This window comes from Panthera uncia (assembly GCF_023721935.1).
Source record: "Panthera uncia isolate 11264 chromosome C1 unlocalized genomic scaffold, Puncia_PCG_1.0 HiC_scaffold_4, whole genome shotgun sequence".
NCBI classification, from domain to species: domain Eukaryota; kingdom Metazoa; phylum Chordata; class Mammalia; order Carnivora; family Felidae; genus Panthera; species Panthera uncia.
The window spans coordinates 47,006,257-47,031,067 of record NW_026057585.1 but is presented as its reverse complement, the minus strand read 5'-3'; the positions used below and the strand labels follow the sequence as shown (position 1 = coordinate 47,031,067).

Below are 24,811 nucleotides of genomic sequence, written 5' to 3'. Positions count from 1 at the left end.
GAGAATCAGTATGTACATGGAGTAAGAAGGGAGGAAAGAAATGCATAGGACAGGAGTATGAGGAGACCCTGGTATCAGTTCTTTCCAGGGACGGAGTGGAGATTCATTCCATGCCTCAGCCTCTGACATAGGCACCGAAGAGAATTTTGAATGGGGCCACTTTTGTTTCAGGTATGTTTTATCCTACCAGTACCGTCCTTTCAGATTTGTCCCTCTTTCAGCTTTCACGTTTTTCCTTGGCTTCTATAAAGAAATCCTATCCCAATTCATCACCAAAGCTGAACTATTATTCTATGTCCCATTCTTATAAGGCCCTACTAAGTGGCTAGAGCTAATGGTAATAATTATTTTGGGGATATTAGAGACTGGCAGTGCTTTACTGTGTTATTTTTTACCCACATAATGCATTTACTTTCTATGAGAAAGTCCTTACTTAAAGGAATACCAATTCTAGAATTTTAGATCTTAGGGGGGTTGCTATAGATTTTTTAAATCTTTAAAAAATAATAATAATAGCTCATACAAAATTTTTTACTAAATGTCAAGCACCTTTCTAGGTGCTTTACATATTTTAGCTCATTTGCTGCTCATAACAATCCTAGAGGAAAGGGTCTACTAATATCTTGACTTTACAGATGAAGATACTGAGGTACAGAGAGGGCAAGAACTTTACCTACAGTCATGCAGCTAGTAAGTAGTTGAACTAGGATTTGAACCCAAGTAGTGTGGCTCCAGAAACCTTGCTTCCAACAATATAGATGGCAGTCCGAAAAACCACCACGGTTGAAATTAGCTTGGGAAGAAGGCACGAATGCTAGTCTTGGCTCTCCCTCTAAGGACTTGTGTGACCTTGGACAAGTTACTTCAACTCTGAGTATCAGCTGAACTAAATTTGTGGTTTATGTTCTTATAATTTTTGGATACAGTGATATTGTGATATAATAAAAAATACATATATTTTAGTCTTCATCCCTACCTACTGAAATAGTTCTGAATGATAAAGGTGTCATTATGATATTTGGTTTTTGTCCTCAGTTCCTGAAAAAGCTCCAGAAGGATAGAGGTGAAAGGAGCATCTTTTGTTATTCATAAGAAGCCCCTTTCAACCTCATCTGAGTTTATGTTAATGAGGTGACTTTTGAAAAACCCCTAAAATGGGGGTCTTGTTGCCAGGGAAACTAACCATATGATTAGAGGCTTGGCACTTTTAATCCCACCCTCTGACCTCTGGGGAGAAAAGAGGAACTGGAGATGAGTCAATCACTAATGGTCAATGATGTAATCAATCATGCCTATGTACTGAAGCCTCCATATGAAACCCTTACCTAGGGGGATCAGAGGGCTTCCAGACTAATGAACACATTGAGGTACTTGGAGGGAGGTGTACCCACAGAGGACACAGACACTCTGCACCTCTTCCACACACCTTGTCCTACACACCTTTTCCATCTGGCTGTTCCTGAATTGTATCTTTTTATAATAAACTGGTATCTAGTAAGTAAATTGTTTTCCTGAGTTTTGTGAGTCATTCATGCAAATTACTGAACCCAAGATGAAGGTCCTGGGAACCTGTGATATATGGTCTGTTTGTCAGAAGTCTGGGAAGCATGCACTTGTGATTGGCATCTGAAGTGGGGTGGGGGCAGTAACTGAGTCCGTAACCTGGGGGGTCTGCATTAACTCTGAATAGTCAGCATCTAATTGAATTGTAGGGCATCCAGCTGTTGTTGAAGGATTGGTGGGTGTGGGAAAAACCCCACATGTTTTATGTCAGAAGTGTGAAGAGTAGGGTGTTGAAGAAACAGTGTTTTTCTTTTAAAAGCAGAACCATTACTTTCAATGAAATTCCAGTTAGAAGCCTGATATACAGGACAGATAAAAGAGAGATCTTGAGCTGAGGCTATAATAATAGCTGGCCTTGAGCTGTTCAAAATCCAACCCATTATCCTTGTCCCTAATTCCACTACACACACACACACACACACACACACACACCAGCAGCAGCAGCAGCAGCAGCTCCTGCAGATAAGGCTCTATTGAACCCAATAGAAATCCTCTTGACTCAATGGTCCCTACAGCCTCTTCCAGCAGTAGGATTCTACATAATCAGTTGTTTAGAGACACCCAGGGATAAAATATCAAAATATGCTCTCCTCTCGTCTATGCTCTCAAGTGGAAATAGCTAAGCTTAGAGTCAGACAAAAAGAGCAAGGAAACAAGTCATCCTTGCACTTGATTTCTTTTAGGGCCCAAGAAAATATGGAAATACTATTTAAAATCCTCACCCTATGCTGTGACTCTCCCTCAGACAAGCAGAAATGAGAAGTACAGGTTCTAAGCACTTAGCACAGTGACTGGCATCTTGGAAGCATCTGATGAATGATCATTGAGGCTGAATTGAATATAATAGCAAAAAATGTCTGAGACTCACAATGTATATAACTACTTTATCCTGGGCAGAACTCTTTGAGACTAATTCCATTATATACTTGAAAAATAAATTCCATGGACCTTATTTTCCCTCTGACTTAAATAAAAGTCAGTTTTATTTGAGGTTACTCAATGTTAAATTCTTCCCTCTTCTAACACTGAATGCGGGTAGTAGAGTTAGACATGCTTACTTCCTTCCCACCTCCAGATAATCTCTTAAAAACCTCATCCTCTCTTTTCTGCACAGTGGAACACATTCATTTTTAATTCATTTACTTTTCCACATTATTGTCCCACCTTTGATATGTATTCCCCTCCAAAGTACAAGGGATAAGAGATGATGTCCTTCTTAAGGGTCTAGAGAGACCAAGAAAGATCCTCCAGTTTTTGGCCTCCTCTGTAATGCACCTGCCTGCACAAGCGACACTGGTGAACATTCTTCTGTGACAGGGGACTCTGGGTACCTGAGCTAGAGGATCCTATTGCTCTGCTCACTTTCTTAGAAATTCACTATATGCCAAAAAGTGAACTGACGTAGGCAGAAATCTACATTTTGTAACTTAGTCTAAAATATCCCACACGTTAGATTCCCCTCCTTCTGCAGTGCATTAAACCTGGGGTGATGCTCAGGGCCATTTGTGAAAGTAAGATCTGTAGGCTCTGAAGGGCTCAGAGGAGAGTCAGAGTGACTTGGGGAGGCCCGCTCAGGTGTGCTTTTGAGTTTTTCAGTCTTTGAAATGTGTTACGTTGCATGCTTTGCTCCTGGAGGGCACTTTGTATCCCTGTGTGGCTCAGCATAGTAACAGGCAGACAGAGCAGCCAAACACAAATGGGTTGAGTGAGTGAGTGGAAGATTGACTGAACGATAACTACAACTAATGGGGTAACTGTGGTCCGGTGATAAGAGCACCTGACAGGAAGCAGAAAAGTGATACCAAATATTAACCTATCAAAGCACTGGAGCTGTGCTGGCTGATAGTTCTCTGTTCAGCTTCCTTACATGTCAAAAGGAGGTGTCAGAATTTGCTTCTCTTGAATGTTCTCAGCTTTGGGAAGGGAAGTATTTTTTCTACTCTATCAGCCTCTGACTCCACAGCAGGGTTGCTGAAGGGGCTCTGGAGAAAGCATGCTAGATCCCAAGTTCACACTATTCAGACCTTGTGGCCAAAGGCTGTTCTGCTCCTCACACCATCCTGCTAACCACAGCTGCTCTCCTCCCTGCCAGCCTGGAAGGTCACCTCCGGGACTGCCCATCCTCTACCTAAGGCCATTCCATAGACATATGAATCAACACAGACAAGGTTTTCCCTTCACATTACCTTAGAAACTTAACATGACTGTAAGAAGCGTTGCACTCAATGAGACTAATATAATACTTTTCAATTACTAATTTAATATTCTATCCAATTTAATACTTTTTCCAATGATGGCACCAAGGAACCTTCACTGGGAAGGGATTAGAGGCATTCTGAGTGACATGTATGCGCAAAAGTTTGGATACCATCATCTCTAATTTCAGTCCCTAATTGTAGTTAACAACTATTTGCTGAAACATGTACTGTATATCTAGCATTGTGGTAAGCTCTGTAAGGCTTAATTTCTTTTTCAACTAAAACCCCTTCTTGGATATCCTCACATTTTTTATTCATCTCATTTGTACTGCAGTCATTAAAATAAATTTAAACCATGTTTGTATGTCTACTATGTGTCTATATTACAGTCTTCACTGTCTTGGAGGCTGGGGGAAGGAGAGGAAATGGGAGGGTATGGGACACTAAGATTAAAAAGATGTGGTCTCATTCAAGGAATCTAGTGGGGGAGCCAGAAACAAGTGCAGCTGACTATCATATAGCTCAAACAATGAGAGGTAATCACAGAGGCATAAATAAATTATCATGGATGCACAAAGGGGGTAGTTGTTAATTCCAAATCGGGCATCAGTTAAGAATTCTTAAATAGGTATAATTACAATGCACCTTAATGAGAGAGTGGGACTTTCTCAATTAAGAAGAACATTCAAGCAAAGAAAACAGTAGGAACAGAATTGTGAATGTGCATAAGGTGTTTGGGGAAAGAATTTCCCAAAGGCTGGTATCTTATTGTCAGATAACACTGGAATGGTACAGTTTTGAATATGTGAAGCATTCAGGGTTTGCACGATGGGCACTGGGAAAACACCAGGCATTTCTGGGGACACCATTACTATCTCCACTCTCCAAAGGAGATAACTGAGGCTTAGAAAGAGAAGAAACTCATTTCTAGGCCAAGCGTAGAGCTCAAGTTTAACACCAAAGTCCAAATGTTATACCTAGTTTTCTTTTTCTTTTTGAGATATAATTAGCACATACTATTATATTAGTTTTGGGTGTACAACATAATGATTTGATATATACATATTGTGAAATGATCATCACAGTAAATCCAGTTAACATCCACCATCCATGTATAGTTACAAGTTTTTTTTTCTTGTGATGAGAATTTTTGAGATCTACTGTCTTAGCAATTTCAAAGAGGCAATACAGTATTATTAACTGTAGTCACCATGCTGTCCGTGACATCCACACAACTTTCTTATTTGACAACTGCAAGTTTGCATCCACCTAATCTTAGCCTTAGCTTTTTATCTACAAAATTTGGATAATAACAATTCTTCCCTCCCTACTTGAACAGTTTGATCAAATAAAACTACAGATACTAAAATGCCTTGGAAATTATAAAATAATTCTATAAGTGTTGATTGTTTAGATTTTAATTTATCACGTTTACAACTAATGTTACTCCTGAAGGTGGTATAAATGTATTTTTGCAAAGGCAAGTAGAGTTATTTAATTTTAATACTGGCTATAAATGATGAAGTTTCTACTGTGATTTGTACATGTATTATTTCCTTTCACTTACTGGTGAAATAGGTATCATTAGCATCAATTTATAAATCAGTAACAGAGGCAGAAAAAGATTTAAAAACTTCCCACTCATACAGCTAGTAAGTCAAGAACCAGGTTGCAAATCTATGTCTTTAAATCCCCCAGACTCTTCCACAAGGCTACCCCACATGGCCTTCCCACTGATGATGTTAAAACCTCTCAGGTAATAATGGTTGCTCGTCAGAGAGCAATGAATGATGCCAACGATTTCAACACTTCCAACAAGGATGTCAGTATCTGATTCTGTGTCTTAGAAGAGATGTAACTATATCTAACCCTGTTAAGGATCATGTTGTATAAATAAGTCGTATGTTTTCTTTAGGCTTACTTTAACTGGAAAACATGACCTATTTTGCCCCACCCAGTGAAATGAAAAAAAATGTCTTTCTTCAACAGTAATTGCACTATTGATTAAAAAAACAAAAACAAAAACAAAAACAAAAACAAATAAAAGCCCCTCACTATTTATGTAATGGTATTGGTTCCTTACAGTTATTTGAAATTTTAAAAGCTTCCTTAAACATTTACTGAATCATTTGTTTCCATATTTTAAAGTACATTTCTCTTGTTCATAAAATTTAAAAAATAGGGTGGGTAATGTATAAAAATTTGATAAATATTATTCATATTTGGTTTATTCTCCTACAATATATGCTTTATGCATAGTTAAAAGTGATCTGAGTTTGACCAAATTCACATTCTTGGTGGCCTTTTATATTCAATGATGGCAGCTAATAAAGTCATTGATATTAATGGCCACCAGCTATTCTGATTTAATTGTTGGAAAATAATTGCTGTAGCTCTTTTTGATAACATTTTTGCTGTTTTTTTGAGAAGAGTTTTCCAAAAAAGTTGTAAACTGGTAAGATGAACATAGAGACCTTGAAGGTTAGCTTTGAGATTAGATCCAACAACAATTCAGTTAGTGTCACATGACGCAGAATATAAACCACATATAAAGGGTTTTAAAGCAGGGAACTAAGTTCAACCTTTAAATTCAGCCATCTTTACACACCATTTCAAATACTGTGGCCATTTTTACAACTGGTTTTATGTATAAAACCATAGAATCATGGGTTAGAAGAAGTCTTCCAAAAGATATTTGCAGTTCCTGCTTTTACAGCAAACTCCCTTGTGGTTTCTTAGTATTTGCCCGAGCATTTGCAGTCACAGAAAACTCATTACTTTCTAAGATAGGCCTTTCCACCTTAGGCACCACCGATTTTGCTTCTTTTTACCTGGGGTCAAAATTTTTCTCTCTGTAGCTTCTCCCCATAAACCTTAGTTCCAGCCTATAGGACATACCATCATATTTCATGTGGTACTCCTTGAAGCATTTGAGAGAATCGCACCATTATCCTTGGATGAAGCCAGAGATGAGGAGAAACTTGCCAAGACAAATATTTGAAAGAATAATAATCAAAACATTTATAGTGTTTAACTTTGAGTGGTAGAATATAAGGAATTTTTCTTTGGTTTTTCTGTTCTTCATTGCTTGAATTTTACACATGAATACATATTCTAATTAGAATGAAAAGAAAAAGTAAAGCCATTTACATTTTAGGAAAAACATTAAAGTCCTAAATGTAATGGATATAAATTGATACTTCACTTTGAAGAATCAGAGAATCTTAAATCTGGAATCTGTGCGTGATAAACCTCAGTCTCCTCTGGACCTACATCGTAGGGATTCATTAAAGATGCATCAGTGACTAAATAAATGCAGAAATTATTCATTTAATCAGTGATCAAACTATCAAAATCCAACACAAATAGTCTGATTCTCATATCTTTCTTGGAGATATAGTCATCACCAGAGCAGTCAAGGTACTAACAACCAAGTTGTTATTGTTCTCAATCCAAGTACTAAGAGGAAAAAGAACACCTGCATCCTAATTTAAACTGATTTAATGTCTTTTTTAATTCTGTGTGTTCCTCAATGTATCAGATTTCCAAAAAGTCTCTAGTAGTTCTGTTTTCTGCTGATTTTATAGCTAGAGAAAAACAAAGGACATTAAGGCACCCAGAAGTAAATTACTGTTCTGTTTGAACCATGGTAAATCTCTGAGAATTTTGTACATTAAATAATATGGTGATAATGATGATGGAACATGGCATGCATACTGTGAAAATTAATAAGGGGAAGCCTCACTAAAATGGAGTAGGGAGGCCAGAAGGGAGAACTCTCAGGCCATACCACTCAGGGTCAAGAATTGTCCATTAGGGACCCCAACTGAAGAGAGGTCAACAGGAAAGAATCAACAGTCACAGGTCCCAACAGGAAGAGACGTACTTTGCGTCTCCTACAAAAATCTGACTACCCCAACAATTCAGAGAATGAAGAACCATCACCACCCTGAACTCTTGCCTTTCTCTAATGGACTTTTCTTCAAAGAAACCCCTCCCAACTTTTCCATAAAATAACATTCCTCTCCTTTGTTAGAGTAGCCTATGGTTTTGCCATCCCTTGCTTGCCCTGAATTGCAAATCTCTGCTATTCCCAAATAAACCCATTTTTTGCTGGTAAATAGCTGACCGTTTCATTTTTAAGGTCAACAATACCAAGTGGTTTGCATATGTTACCTCTTCTAAGATTTACAGCTACCCTATAAACTAGAAATTATTATCCCCATAGTCCTTTATAGATCAGGAAATTGAGGGAGCAGGAATGTGTTATGCTAGTCTCTATTAGATAGTGGTAGAAAGCATTGACTAATTTGACCAGATCCTATTTATTGCTTTTCAGACAAGAACTGCCATACTGAAATTCGCCTATTTGCTTATATACCTTATTATTTATTTTTCCCGGATTTCACTTGACAAAGTTGTTATAGGGACTTTTCAAAATACCTCTTCTGGGTTCCTCAGAAAAAATAAATAAACATAAAAAACATAAATAAACATAAAAAATAAAAAAAAAAATAAACTCCCATGTAATCCAGCAATTCCATTTCTGGGTTTATATCTGAAGGAAACAAAGTCACTATCACAAAGTGATAGGATTTGCATGCCCATGTTCATGGCAGCATTATTTACAAACCATTTAAGTGTTGTTTCCATATATATAATGGAAGAGTTTATTCATACCTAAAAGCAGGAAATCCTGCCACTTGCGACAACATGGATGAACCTTGCAAACATTATGCTAAGTGAAATAGATAAATGAATACAGAGATCAGGATGTCTCTTGCCACTTTACCAATATGGTTATGGACTCCTGAAGCAATCAATATTGCTACTGTGGCTACTGATATCACTACTAATACAACACTAATAACAATACCTCCTACATATTTATTGTACCCATAACTCCTCTAGAATATTTACATATTTAATCCTCATGGCTACCCTATAAAGTAAGTGCAAAAATCCCAATTCTTCATACACAAAAATCTTAAAGAGTTGAAGGAATTATTTTCAAGGTCCACAGCTTTTACACCAAAGTTTGATCCCAGGTCTGACTCCAAAACACATATTTTCACATCCTTAATGATAACCTGACCATGACACTTTTCCCCAAAAAAAGATACTGCTTATCTACCTGGCACGTCAGTTGCTTCTTTCCTTTCTCCAAGGATATCCCTCCCTCCCTTCCAAATGGTTGTGTTGGACAGTTGAAAAAGAGCCCCTAAGTTTGAGAGGACCATTCTTCATCCAGTGAATGGAGAATGGTGTTTCTCATTAAGGAACATCAAGTAACACGTATAATCATTCATTGTTATTTTAATTTTTTTCTGAACATGTTCTCATATTAAAACTTACTCCCATAAAATTAGGTCCATAAATTACTACATTATTTTTTTAAATTATATTATTATTATTAATAAACCATTATGAAAATCTTCAGACTCCATTTCTCATGCAAATTACATAGAAGCCAGCAGACAAATGGAAATTTGCCTTTCAAACATTTGCCCTAAGCATTGACTCATTTGATTTGGCTTAATTAACTGCTGATTAGTAAAAAAAAAAAAAAAATTAAGAAAAGATTTACATGTAATTGGGTTGAGCCCATTCTGAATAAATGTTAATTGATCCCTGAGATACCTGAGAATTGTTGACTCCTGTAATTATATTGAAATAGTAGAGATAATATGCAAAATTAGACCAAAGCTAAACTCTAAGATGTATCGATTTTTCATGTTATACAGCTATTGGTGGCTTGTCATTTGAATCCATTTCCTGATAACAGAATTCAAGTTTTGGAGATGCCAAGATGTTATTCCCTTGAACAATATGTTCCTCACTGTTCTTATCAGTCTGATAAGTTCTGTGGAAAACAGAGCAGCTAGTTGAAAAGAGAATACTGGTGAATGAATAAAATGTCAGATATACGTAACCGATTCTACCTGCTAGCAACAAGGAAAGAAAGACTCAAAAACAGGGAAGAGTTTTTCTGTTTCTTAAAGATAAAATATTCTCCATTCTAGAACTGAACTGTATTTTGCAAGAAGTTTGAGCAAATTTCAAAATTAAGCAGGGGAGACAATAGACAGAAGGGTTTTCCTGCTGTCAAAGGCCTGTTCTCCCTCTCTTCCATCTTGAATTTTGCATTTTCTCCCAGGAGTCCCTCTGTAATTAGCAAAAGTACTTAACTGCTTTTCAGTTCTCAGTAAACCTGCTCCTGAGTTAAGCAGGAGAGGAAGTGTGAAAGGAAAAGCAACAACAGCACCAACAACAAAAAACAAAGGGGCTGAAAAGAGATGTACAGTTAGTAACCTGAATCGTGATAAACTCAGCATCCTGCAAACCCCTAGACCTGGACAGGAAGTGGCAATGTGGCCTTTGTGTGAAACCATGTATGGCTGGGCTGCTGACACCCACTCCTCTGCAGAAGCAATTCTGTATCCAACAAGGAAGGGTCAGAATATTTACAGTAGTGTGTGAACGCCCAGGTGGGGCATATAGACTTCCAAATGTTTGCTAAGAATCTTGTGAGCTGATTCTAATCGGTCCTGTTGGAAAAGCTGCCTGTCCACTGCTGCCCAAAATTGTTTGTGGCTGTTTGAAAATGCCCAGGCATCATGACAGTCAAAATCTTTCTCTCACGGGGCCTTAGTGGAGCCCTCAAAGGTAAACTTGAAGCTTTGGAAAATAATCACAGTAGTATTTCTTTGCTCAGAATATGTTTGCCAAATGTATTCTAACCTGAAAGCAGGTAAGAACCCCAGCTTCACTTCTCACTCACTCTGTGGACTTGGTGGAGTGATTCACCCTTCCTGAGCCCAGTCTTTTCATCTGCTGAGTGGTGATAAGAACACCTACCGTGTGGTATTGGCATGAGCATCTGATATCATATGCAAAGTATAGTAGCTCATAAAATGACATCTGCCACTATTGTTATTATCACCATTATTGTTAGTATTCATGTTTACTTAAAATCATTCTCTTTCCTTTCCTAATTTGATTCCTAGAAGAATCTATCAGAAGCCCGTTTTTAAAAAGGTGTGTTCAAAATGAGTGAATAACTCCAGAAATAATTCCAGATATAGGATCTAGAAAACAGGATATCTAAAAAAAAAAAAAAAAAAGAGGCAAAAGGATCAATGGCAGAGAAACCCAGGATTCTAAAGGGGGTAAAGACTACCAGATAGGTTACAATGAGATACCACCTCACACCTGTCAGAATGACTAAAATCAACAACAAAAGAAGCAAGTGTTAGGGATGATGTGGAGAAAAGGAACCCTTGTGCACCGTCGGTAGGAATGCAAACTAATGCAGCCATTGTGGAAAACAGTATGAACATTCCTCAAAAAATTAAAAATAGAACTACCCCATGATCCAGTAATTCCACTACTAGGTATTTACCCAAAGAATACAGAACGCTACTTCAAACAGATATACACATCTTTGTGTTTATTGCAACATTATTTACAAAAACCTAATTATGGGAGCAGCCCAAGTGTCCATGTATATATGTATATACATATGTATACATATATACAATGGAATATTATTCAGCCATAAAAAAAAGAATGAAATCTTGCCATTTACAACATCATGGATAGAGCTAGAGGGTATTATGCTAAGTGAAGTAAGTCGGTCAGAGAAAGACAAATGCCATATGATTTCACTCATCTGTGAAATTTAAGAAACAAAACAAATTAAAACAACAACAAAGGAGAAAAAAGAGAGAGACAAACCAAGAAACAGACTCTTAACTATAGAGAATAAACTGACGGTTATCAGACGGGAGGTAGGCGAGGGGATGGGTGAAATAGGTGTTGGGGATTAAGAGTACACTTATGATGATGAGCACTGAATGATATGTAGAATTGTTGAATCATTATATTGTACACCTGAAACTAAGATAATACTGTATGTTAACTATCCTGGAATTAAAACAAAACACTTAACAAAAATTTTTAAAAAGGAAATACACATTTGAGATGTAAGGGATATCACATACATAGACACACACAAACACACACTGATAAGCCCAAGTGTATGAAAATCTACATGACTTAATCTTTGTGATATCTCATGAGCCAAAAATAAAGAAGTAAATAAGATACCTCACAACACAAACTAGGATTTGGTAGTTTGGATGAAGAGCAAGGTGAAAGCAAGCAGAAACCTTAATAAAAGGAAGACTTGGCCCCTGTATTCAAGGAACTCGTGATTTGGTTGAGAAAAGAGAACAATCTTAAAGGAGAGGGAGAACAGGAACCTAAAAATTCTTTTTAGAGAAAAAGGGAACAGAAACATTGTATGGGCCTTCCTACCTATGTCTCCTAGAGGTTTCCTATGAGCTATTTTTCAAGATTCAGAAGAAAAAAACTTGCGTGTGTTTAGCTGACAAAATTAGCTGCACGACATTCTATAGAAAAAGGAGAATCATGTTTTTCAGTTAGAAGATACCACATAGATAGACCAACTCTGATCGTACAGATGAGGCAACTAAACTTAAAAGAAGCCATATGTTTTTCTCAAACACACACACCCTATGTGGGACCAGAGCTAGTCTTCTAATATCACTTGTGTGTTCTGGTGAATGCCCAATACTAAATTAGCAAGATGGTACTAAAGTTGCTTGAGATGAGAATATCATAATTAATTTTCAATGTTTCATCAATGAATGGGGATAATAAAGTAATAGTAACCATCAACTACTTGTATAGTGCTTTCAAAAGTGTCCTTATCTTATTTAATCCTACTAATGTGCTGATGAGAAAATTCAATTCAGAGACGTTTACTGAATTGTCAAGGGCAAATAACCAGTGAATAGCAAATCAGATAATTAGGCTTAAGTGTCCTGACTCCTTTCTTAATGTTGGAAATTTTTCTTTTTCATTAAGACTTAAAATTTTTTGTAGAGCATTTTGGTGAAATGATTTTGTTTAAAATATACTTTAAAATATTTTAAATTACATATCTAATATCTTAGCAGTGGTAAATATTAATAAAATTAGCAAATTAGTTATTTCAGTTTTCAATGAAAATCCTGCTGAAGGGAGAGTAACAGGAATATTCAAAATTACCATGGTGAAGACAAAATCTGGGATAAGGATAAGGCCATGCGTATCTAATTAGGGCTACACAACCTTTAAGGCAGTGATTCCTCTTCAGAGCTTGTCAATGAATCAATATTACTTCTCCAAAATTTTGAACTAAAAATTGATTTTGTCACAACAATTCTTGAAAATTCTAGGCAAAAAAAAAAAAAAAGTTTCAATAGTCAAGGATTGTTGAAAATATAAATAGCTTTTCCTCTAAAAATGGCTTTCAAAGGATCTTCTAAGGGAGAAGATTCCAAACCACTGATTCATGAAAATCCACTTGCAATTTTATACACCTCATACTGCTATCCAATTCATGTACACACATCCAGAATGGAGGCTGGTTTGGTATGAAAGAGTGGCTTCCAACAGACAAATACTTTAGTGTTTTAAGATCTCATTTCCATCTTCCTCAATAAGGCTAGAAAAATGCAAAGATAAATGTCATTAGTTGCTCCAGACTTTTCCCTGTAGAGAAATACAAGCTATAAACATCAATAGAGCATTTTACTAATAGCTTAAAGTGTTGGCTTAAAGCATCATTAATTTTACATTTGTAACAAGATCTGTGAGTGTATGCCTTGCATTTTCACTGAAAAGATTCAATCATTAAGGTCATCCTTGCTGCTTTGGTTCTAAGTTGCAAGGCAAAGGTGTAGTACATGCAGAAGTGTAAATATGTATGCATCCACACACACATGTAACATAATAACATAAAGTTACATAATAGAAAATAACAGAAAGGTATATTCTAACCATTTAGCTCATTTGTGTATAGCATATTGTACTTTTCAGGTGGAGTAAATCCTTTTATTGACTTTTAAATAGCTTCATTTTAAATCTTTCTTGCTGGGTCAGCACAAAGGAAAACAGAAGCAAGATCTTTGTTGTAAGACAAATGCATCACTGAATGAATTACTTGTAATTAAAATAATAATAATCCTTTTACTTTCAACCTGGTTTTGGTGAGTAGTCTATGCTGCCCCTCTTCCGGTCAGGATTGGGTTATTTTCTTTTACCCATGTGATGGCAATATTTTAAAATGATTGCAGCTCCTCTTTTAGTAATTCTATCCCTGATTATGTTGTTTCACTATTACGGGCATATAATGAGATGTCAGGCAATTTTGGCATTCACAGGGAAGTAATTCTATTGACTTAGCTCCAGTTTTAGATTTTAGCTTTCTAACCAAACATGGAAAGTCATGAGGTTCCTTGAATCATAAAGACTCTCTCACAGTGAGAATTCCTAACCTGTGTCCATAAATTTCCAAGATGTCCACAGACAGAATTCAGGAGGGCTGTACAGTCTCTGACACAATGTAAAAATTCTCTGTGCTTTTTGTGAGGAGGGGATCCATTCCTTTCATCTTATTATCAGAGGGGCCTCTGATCCCAAAGTGGTTAAAAGCCAGTGTTCTATAAGCTATATTCTACTTAAATCTTATTTTTAAAGGCTCTAATCGGTGGTAATGGTTTCAGAATTATGTTCCTCCAATGTTCTTTTTGAAATAAAATTGAAAAAATCTTATATATTATATTCAAAGCCTTCTTTCCAATATTGTGTAAGAATATTAGACATAAACACTGATTATCCACAGACCTCCTTTACTTGGCCTCAGAAATTTCCAGTAGACTAATGAGTACTCTTGTTCTAATTTTTTTTTTTTTTTTTTTTGCTCAGATTTGGACTTTAAGATTTTCAACCTCCCATTCCATACAAACCAAAGGGTTAAGTGTTAGTCATAGAGAGTATGACCTGAACTTTGTCTTCAAAATGTGTGGTAATGGCTCTATGATTGGGGTACTACAGACTGGCATGAACTCAGAAAAAACACAGGCCAACAAAGAGACATTTGCCCAGAGTTGGACTGCTTTTTGATAAAAATCATTTTCAGATTAAATAAAGCTGCTACGGCTCTGTACACAGACCAAATATGCAAAAATCCCATAAAAGACAGAGTTTGGTAAATTAGTTCTTTCTTACCAAGGCAAGTGTCTGGAAGTGTGAACTTAAGAGGAATTATCACAGACTTTAAAGGTCTTGGGAGAAATGGGCTCATTCTCTTTAGATAGCCCTTTGAGAGACATACAACCCCAGGGCCTCTTATCAAGAGCAAAATAAGGATTGGAGGCATCAATAGAAAGATGATACTTTCTAAGAAATTGTACCTCCTTATTTGTGAATAGGTTTATGCGATTATGGAAGTGGATCAGGGCCCATGGTGATCCAGGCATTGTTGTAGTGGTAGCACCACATTTTTGTGCAGTCAGACACAAACTGGCATTCTAGTGCCTGCCACTTTGGGAAATGCCCGAACGATGCCTTTCAGATCCAAGATCCCACAGATGGCCTTGTCCTGCAAACCCTCAGATCCATAGCCATGTGTCTTAATGGTCATGGCCCTTGCCCTAAAGCAGAGGTTCTCATCTGGGAGCAATTAGTGTATTTGGCAATGTCTGATTTCTGATTGTCACAGCTAGAAAAGTATTACTAGTATCTAGTGGGTAGAGGGCAGGGATACTGCTAAACACCCTGCAATGCACAGGACAGCCCCCAAAACAAAGAATTATTTGGTCCAATGTGCTGAGAGGCTGAGGTGGAGAAATCCTGTCATAAGCTCATGCCACTTTTGCCCATTCTGAGAGGAAGTTACAGACTTATGCTCTATTTAGACCTATACTACTCACAGGGCCACTAGAATTTAGTTAGTTTGAATGCTTTGGAAATTGCAGTTTGGGGCAAAATGCCCTCCCCTTCCCAACTAACATCAACTCCTTTCTCCAAAACACAGGTTAAATGTCATCTCCTACAGGAAATGATTTCCTATTTTAGCATCACCTCTCTCTTATGCATACTCTAATAGCAGCTCTGATCAAATTATTTCCTATTTCTCTACTATATTATAAACTCATTGATAGCTGATTTTTTCAGAAAAAAAATCCTTGTGTCTTAACACCTACCAGAATTCTTGGCACATAACTGGTACAACAACAAACATGTGTTGAAGGAAGGAATAAGCCCAGAGGACTGGCTTGGATTCTGAGTACCCAACCTCCAAACTGGGTTTATTCAAAACTGTTATGGTGAACACAACAACCTCCAAGGATATCTAAGGATGTCTGACCCCATGTCTGACTGGGCAATGACTCATTTTATGGCATGAGGTTCTACATTGTGATGGTTTAATTTCTGGTGGTTAATTTCTTGATTAACAGAAGGTAACAGAGTAAAGACTATAGAGACCATAAGACCTGGTTGGAAGCCTAGGACCCCCTGGGAGAAATCATGGACAGAGCTCTCCCTAAATACCTTTCCTAAGAGGAAGGAAGGCAAATCTGATGCGCTACTTTTATGAGTTTGGCTTAACAGCCTATATTCCACAGAACATCTCCCTTCACTCAAGAAGGATGAGGTGATTGACCTGAATTAGCACATAGCACAGGGGCAGCCCAACATTTGTTTCTACCAATAATCAGCTGACACCAATACCCAGGTACAAATCTATCAAAAGGTCTGACTACAAAGACAATTCTTTGGTTGGCTATGTGTAGATTACCCTAGAATACACACAAAAAGGGGATGAACTAAATTGAGAATAATTTATAAATATGCTTTTGTATTAAAGACAAAAAATCTGGGATTATAACATGAATGGATATCATGTTGAAAGTGGGAAAAGAGCACCTCAGATCTACAGTAAATCAATGATACTCTGTACTGTACGTGATTATGGAATATAAAACAAAATGGTATAATCATCCAGTTAGCATAATGCTGTTGCATATTACATTGTGCTTTTATTTGACAAAGCACATCAAATAGGAGTTCAGAAAAACACTTAACACAATTATAAATAAAATATTCCTGACATGAGTTGGCATCAGGAAAAAAAGACAGGAACATTTCAGAACATTCAACTTTATTTTTCATTGACAAACACAACATAAAAAACATACATTTATTAAATACACAGACTAACTATGACTTGAATGCCATCAAAACTTTGATGTAGTTTTCATAGTCTCTTTTACTCTCCACAATACTGAATACCAGCCTTTAAAATATACTGGAAGATATGTTTAACTATACTTAGGTATCTCCAAAAAAACTTTACACAGAGATGACAAAAGTATATGTTCCCACTTAAGCAAGTGTGTAGGGATAGGATGCTGAGTAGGACAGATGGAGAAACATATGCTTTCTATACTGAGCTTCCCATTATGATTAAAAGTGCCAATGATTTCAGTTCTTACTTAAATATACCACATAAGTAGTACTTACACTCATTTATTGTAAACAGATGAAGATAATCAGTGCCTATTTTTAATTTGTTTGTGTAAAGAAATGTTCAACTTTATCTGTACATGAACATTTGGTAAAAGAGGGAGAAAATAAAATATTTCATATATTTATATGAATAAATATGTATAAATATATTTCATATATATGTATATATATATATATATATATATATATATATATATATATATACATGAAAGGAAGAGAATTTAGCTGTCAGTGATGACTTAAGTGAACTGAACACCTGCTCTTACAGAAAAGAACACTGGCCATCTTTGCTTTGTCTCACTGACACTCAACTGTATGAAGATAAATGCAGTCCCTTCCTTTCGTTGATTCTGAGGAATGGACTAAAAGAATGAAGGATTTTAACAAGTTGGAAATGTATGTTTCCTCCATGTCTTTCCTTACATTCTCTACCCACCTCCATCCTTCCCTACTCCACATAAGTACCTTTTCAGTAGTCAAAAGAACACTGGAGTATAAGTCATGTGCATTTTTCTCTGCCTAACATTGCAGCTTTTATTTCTACACAAACTGAAAACATATCAAGAAACTATTTTTAAATAACTATTAAAGTTTGGTGATTGGCTGCCTTTTGTCTAGATATCTGATTCACTTTAATTTAAAAGGCCAACATACTTTGTTTCTAAAGCAATTGACAAAGGAATTTAAGAGCTGCACTTATGAAAATAACTTTAGAGGTAGAATCATCTCCCAAATGTTCAAAAAGCTTGAAAAATCTGATTTTGTTTCTCATGATGATCTCTTTCCTTCCTACCTTTACTCCCATAATAACATTTTTCCATCAAAACAGACTTAGTAAAAAAGAGACTCAGATCCATTTCATGTATTAGGGCAGAAGCATACTAAAAGTACACACCTGTTCTCTGTCCTCTTAAAAACAATCCCAGTTTTACCAACAGTAAATATCTGTTACATTCCTTCTGCTGAGAAAATGAATAAACTGGAGGCAAGGCTTAGGGTGATAGTCTCATTCTTAATGAAAAAATATGTAATCCAGTAAATATTTGGGTTGTTGAGAATATGCAACTCATTGATTTAAAACTTATGAAAATCAAATAATTTTCATTCTCAATGAAGAAAATGAGAGACATATAAATGAATATGGTTTGTATCTGATTGAATTGTTTTTCTAGAGAATCAAAATATACTCAGCTTATGGTATCATAATGTAATGGTTTACAATTCACCTTGTATGAATTATAAACCTTTAAATAGAATCTTTGTTTAAGGAATTATAAAATAGAGAATATATAAAGTAAAAATGCTGTTTTCTTTCATTCCTTAAAAGAGTAGAGAACAGGGACAGTGAGAAAGGACGTGTTAAGTAGTGTGGAGTGAAGATATTTTTCCATCTGACTTTAAAATGAATTGTTGATCTCCTTGTGAGACAAAAATTCTTTGATTCTAGACTTGGTTCAAGTCTTTCAGAGATAGGAATAGTCTCAGTTTTCTCTTTTTTCACTTTGAGAGTAAGGCCACCCTGCACTATTCTTTTTACTTTCTTCAGTTTTATTCAAGGTGGACTCAATCCAAAAGAGGCATTCAGGGAGGACATGTGAAAGGTTTTACTTGATCACTGTAGATACGAATTCCTTGTAACATCGAAACTGAAACTTTTTGGGTAGGAGTAATTCAGCTGAATATGAACTTTCTCATGAAATTAGTATCCATGTAAATGCCAATATAATGGAGTTTTAATTTTACAATTTCCCCCAATTCTTTGTTTCATGCTTCAGTAATCACTGCCTGTTCGTTAGAATAGAATACTGAGCTGATACAGTTTTTAACAAATGTGCATGTGAGCTTCAGGCTGATTCTCAAAGTTTGTAAATTGGCTCTATCAAAACCTATGTTAGGAAACATCACAGCTATGTACCACCTCTTATGAGAATTTTATTGCAACTCAGAAAACAGTCCTCTGGACGTAGCCACAGTATTAAAGAGTCTTCATTTTTTAAAATGATATAATCTCATTCATTGAACAATTCTGCACTTTTATTTAAACCTCAATTTTAGCAGACTTTGAGAAATATGCAAGCACAAAACCAGCAAGAAACAGCATCACTGCATATTTGGCATGATTGATCATCTGAACGTTTCACATGGGTAAATTGTAGAAATTTTAGTTTTTCCACATTAAACTTTTATCTGTTCGTACGAATAATTACTCTGTAGTCTTTCTGTGTCACTCATCTTCTGGTATCCTGTTTATCTCAAGAAAAGCTTTCAAGGTTAAAGGATTAAAAAATAAACAGGCATATATATGCCTACAGTTTCAAAGATCAAAATGTTTCTACTTTATGTCTCTGGTTTACTCCCAATACCAAAGAACTATTAAGTGATTGTTGACATGGGGAGATTGAAAGTTAATCACAAATTAGGGGCAAAAACAACAAAAATATAAAAAGTATCAATAAATAAAAGGTCTAATTCACTTGAAAATCTATTATTAGAATATTGCCACAGATTGACCACCTTTTAAAACTAGTGATTTGTCAGAGTTTCTAGTCAGTCCATTACTCAACATCAGCATGGCCCCGGGGTCTCTTTCAGCTAACTTTTACATGAGCTTAGTCAATTCTATTCTATAACGTGGTCAAGAGATCTTTTATGCAATAAAGAAGTGTTAAGTAGAAATATATGTTCACTTTTTGATTCATAGCCATTTAAATCTGTCACAATTAAACACAGTTACTTAGAATATCTTGAGATACAGCATTACGTAAATTTCATAAATATTAACACATTTTGTTTCCTCCATTTAAATAGTTTTAAGATATCCACCACACTAATTTTACCTGAAAAGTAAAATGTTCTTACCGGATAGCATGCCATCATTTTCTTCTACAACACAGAATACTGTATAAACTCATCGTTTAGAAAATCAGCACTGCTTTATAAAATCTACAATAGACGATTTTACATATATTTCTACATTGCACTCAGTCACTTCTTCCCATGTGGTTTCCTAGACCTCTATTATTTTTTTTTTTTCAACGTTTTTTATTTATTTTTGGGACAGAGAGAGACAGAGCATGAACGGGGGAGGGGCAGAGAGAGAGGGAGACACAGGATCGGAAACAGGCTCCAGGCTCCGAGCCATCAGCCCAGAGCCCGACGCGGGGCTCGAACTCACGGACCGTGAGATCGTGACCTGGCTGAAGTCGGACGCTCAACCGACTGCGCCACCCAGGCGCCCCTCTATTATTTTTAACCAATATTGTCAAGTTAGGAATTGTCACAATTTATGCATACATTTTCTTTCCCTGCTCAGATATATATATATAGATCAATTAAGTATATGAGAATGAATTTAAAGGTCAATAAACTTAAATTTGGAAACAGAGGTTTTTCTACAGTGACTTTAGATGCCTGCTTCCTAACCACATCTAGGGCCTTTGCACACATCTCTGAAATCTAATCTCAACTACCATCCAAAGGCTGAAATCATTTGGGACTTACATTTCTTATCTGGTTTTCTCTGGATGAACAAATGGTTGCCTAGATAACAAAAACACACCACTTATGTAATTTTTTCTTCTCTACTTCCTTTTCAACCTTGTTCAAAAGCTGCCATTTGTCCACTCCTACCATGTGTCACTGGGAAGATATTTATTTTGTCATTAAGGATAAGTTTGAGGCTGTTTTGTCTTTATGTATTTCTGTGCTTTGAAGAAAAGTGATATTTCTTTGACAGTAATCTCCATTACCATTTGGAAGTATCGGTCTCCTAAATTATTAACACAAATAAAGCACTTTGTTGTACAGCAATATGATACTACACATTTGAAGATAAATTCATATTTCTGTAATTAAATAGGCAGAGATCATTCACTTTATCAGTTTTATGGACTGTAATGGCATGAAGCACTTCAATCATATGGCAGGTGCCTCACCGATATGCACTGAGTTTTGGCAGACATTTATTCATTCATTCACTGAATACATTCTGAACGCTTTCTATGTTTCAAGTGTTGGACTAGGTGCTGGAAGGAATAACCCAATGACACTCATACCAGTTAAATTCATTCTGTGTGTGTGTGCGTGTGTGTGTGTGTGTGTATGTGTGTGTGTGTGTATCTGATTATAACCCAGGACCAGAGGACCATTCAAGAGGTAAAGCTTCTTTACTATAAGGTCATTTAAGTGCACTTTTTTTTTTCTTGAAAGAGGAGGTAGTTTTGTCTAATTCTTCATGAGGTGACCTGTGGGAAACCCAATTCTATACCATAGAGAGATTTTACAATGGGGCTTTAGTATTAGGTTATTTATCATCATTTTTTCTAAAACATAGGCAGTACAACTGCCATGAATTACATAGGCACTCTCAGCAGATCTTGTTTCTCACTCAGCTTAACACTTTGCTTTAAATTGATTATTCCTGATTGACCTGGGATGGTTTACATATTAACCTAATGCATATATTGTACCTGTTGAAATCAATTCTTCTCAAATGCCTACTAAACACGGGAAAAAGTAGTACTATAAAGAAGTATAAAATAAATTTTAATCTTTTTTAACTAGGAATACAATAAGGTAAGCTGTAAATTAAGATCTTCATGAGAAAATGTTAATGAGTTTGCAAAATGAATGCTCCAAAGAAAACAAAGAGCATTTTGTGCGGGTCCAAATTAAAAGATTATTGTGTTTGTTGGGGAGATTCTTTTTTTTAAGTGCAACTCTCAAAACTTAACGTAATGATCTACTTGTGCCAAAAATATATCAACCTTAGCCATCAAGGTTTGTACACATGTAGACTATAAGAAAATATATTAATAATAAATATTTAGGTAAAGAGGAACAGAGAAAGTGCTGTGAGGGGTCAACCTTATTAATTTTCTTATTCTATAAATAGGCCAAATTATTTATGGAACCTTCAAAATATTTATTGGTCTTAGAATCAGAGTTAGTATTTAGATATTCCAAAAGACTAGAGAATACTTTTGGTGGAAAAATCAAGGAAGATAATTAAGCACAGTACCTATATTTAGTTCTCCAATCAGTTCTTAAATAGCATTTTGAAAAACTACTACATTGACTCTCAAGATCAGATTCATGAATCTTATCCAGGCTTGTAGGAATTAAAAATGTATTAAAAAAGAAGAACATTTAGTATTTGGATAGTCACAAATCCCACCATATTTGAAATAAATGGAATTGGCTGTCATTTAGATAATGAGTAAACCTAATTACCAATACAACCAAAACTTAAACTTTATACGTTCAGCAGATAATTTATAGATTGAGCAATATTTACATCAGTACCACCAAATATTGTATACATTATATGTTTTTATCCTAATGCAACTTTTTAAAAAAATATACGGGGAAAAGAGTGACATGGAGAGAAAGAGAATACAGAAGACCAAGGTCTTTGAACAAAAGCAAATCTTTGCCTATCTTTGACGATCTATGCATTCAATCCCCCAAGTACTCAGTATACTGGAATATTAACTTTTCCTATCCCATCCCCACCACAGACCAAGATCATTTATAAAAAATGTGTTCATCTCATAAATAATCACATATTCAGCTACAAATGGCAGAGACCCAAAAACATTAGACTGTCACTAATATATTTTCCTTTGTTTGTATTTCAATACTTTTGGCACACAGGGGGATTATCTATGCTTCTGAGACCATTTAGCCTTATATCAAAATTCTCCTTCAATGCATAAATGGTGGCATGCCAGAGATGCCTAAATTCACAGTAAGGTTTAGGGCTATTTGTTGCCAAAAGCTGTGAACATGCAAGTTGATTACGTGTTCTCTTTCATGCTCCTGTCTGTATTATTTCATTGGATAATGAGATAGGCTGCCCTTTCTGTCCATCATTAGAGCAGCTGGAGACAGCATTTGCTACCTGGCAAAACTTTCGAAGAAGGATCTTTCTTAGCAGCAGATAAACCCAGGGATCCAAGATCTGGTTCAGTGAAGCCAGGCGAACAGCTATTAAGAAGAAGTTGCATTCTTTCAGCTTTTCAGTGTGTGTCTTGCAGTGCTCAACAGATGTCTGATTGAAGATCATTTTCAACATCATTATCTAAGAAAGAGGGACAAATAATTGTTCCAAAGATTAACAAAGTCACATGTATCTCCTCTGCACAATACTTTGCACATAGCTTACAGCAAATTGGTTGTTGGACTGAAATGATTAATTCAGGAAAAATTTGTATTCACGGGACACAGCCCTGAATGAATACAAGACATTCCTACAGATTTCCCCTCATTTTTGGCATTTGACCTAATGCAGCATTTTAAAAAGTACATGTTCTCAGGATCTTGATCCTTGGTATTTAAGAAGCTTGAAATCTCAAAAACACATCTCAAAATTAGCCAAAGTCATCTGTCTTGATGCAGAAAGTACCAATGGGTTGACACCCTAACGAAAGCCAACACTTCAACAAACCAAAACAAATTTACTCTTAAACTTCAGTAGTCCTAACTGAAGCAAATTACAGAAAAAAAAAAAAAGTAGAAGCAAGAAAGGAGGAAATAATACTTATTCTTAGCATTTTCTGAATCCATACAATTTGCCAGGACTCCATCAAGTTCTTTATATGCATTTAATAAAAAATTAAGAGAGATAGCATTACAGTTTCCTTTTTACAGTTGCTGCCAAGGTTTAATGATGTAAAATGGCTGAGCCAGACTTCAACGAGGTTTCCTAATACCACTTGACCTATAGGGCTTTGTTTTTTTTATCTCTCCCTTCTCACCATATACACACACTGGAATGTAAACTTCCGGAAGGCAGGATTTGGGACTATTGTTTTCCCCACTAATATATTGCCAGTACCTAAACCAATACTTAATAAACAGTGCTCAATAAATATTTGTGAATAGGTAATATGACATATATATGAATATAATATATGACATATATCATATAAATATATTTATATATGAATGAATAGATATTTGTGATTTCCATAGAAGAGAAAAGAATGAAGGTTCATATACCTCTGAAAAGATATTCAAGCTCATTAATAATCAGAAAAGTGCAAATTATGAGAAAATAAGAACCATTTTACACCCACTAGTTTGACAAAAATGAAAAAATGAGACTTTCCCAAATGTTAGTATGGATGTGGAGAAATGAGGACGCTTTTACACACCATTATCTGGAAAAGTGAACTGGAACACCCACTGTGGAAAATAAAGGCACTGAAGAGGATGAGACAAATGAAAGATTTGAAGAATCTTGTTTCCTGAAGAAACAAGCACTATTTCCTCTGCTACCTGCAAGCAATCCTACTCCTAGGGATATACCATCCTGAATTCCTGCCCTGGGAGTTGTGCATAGGACTGTTCATTACAGTGTTATTCACAACAGCAAAAAACAAACAAACAAACAAACGAACAAACAAAACACAGAAACAACCCAAACACAGGTTCACATTAGCAGACAAAGAAAGGTGCTGACTTTATAACTGGCTCCTGAATTCATCTTTCTAATTGTGCTGCACGACTCTTAAGCACTTGAAATGCGGCCAGGACAAACTGAGATGTTGGAATATGTAATGATTTTATAATGAAATGATAACATTTTGATATATTGTGTCAAATAAAATGTATTATTAAAATCAACATTACTTTTTTTTTACTTTTTAAAAATGTCACTACTA

At 35.8% G+C, this 24,811-nt stretch overlaps 1 protein-coding gene across 4 annotated transcripts in view; it reads right to left on the bottom strand.

Annotated features, from left to right (window-relative positions):
- The window catches only part of PTGER3 (prostaglandin E receptor 3), a 184,164-nt gene that overhangs the window by 128,272 nt on the left and 31,081 nt on the right, over window positions 1-24,811 (bottom strand). For all 4 annotated transcript variants that reach the window (XR_007455001.1, XR_007455000.1, XM_049618501.1 and 1 more), the window contains exon 2: window positions 23,047-23,226. Coding sequence is in view for 2 of the 4 variants with exons in the window: in XM_049618501.1 (XP_049474458.1) it covers window positions 23,047-23,226 (180 nt within the window). In the remaining 2 variants the exon portion in view is untranslated. The remainder of the gene's footprint in view (window positions 1-23,046; window positions 23,227-24,811) is intronic.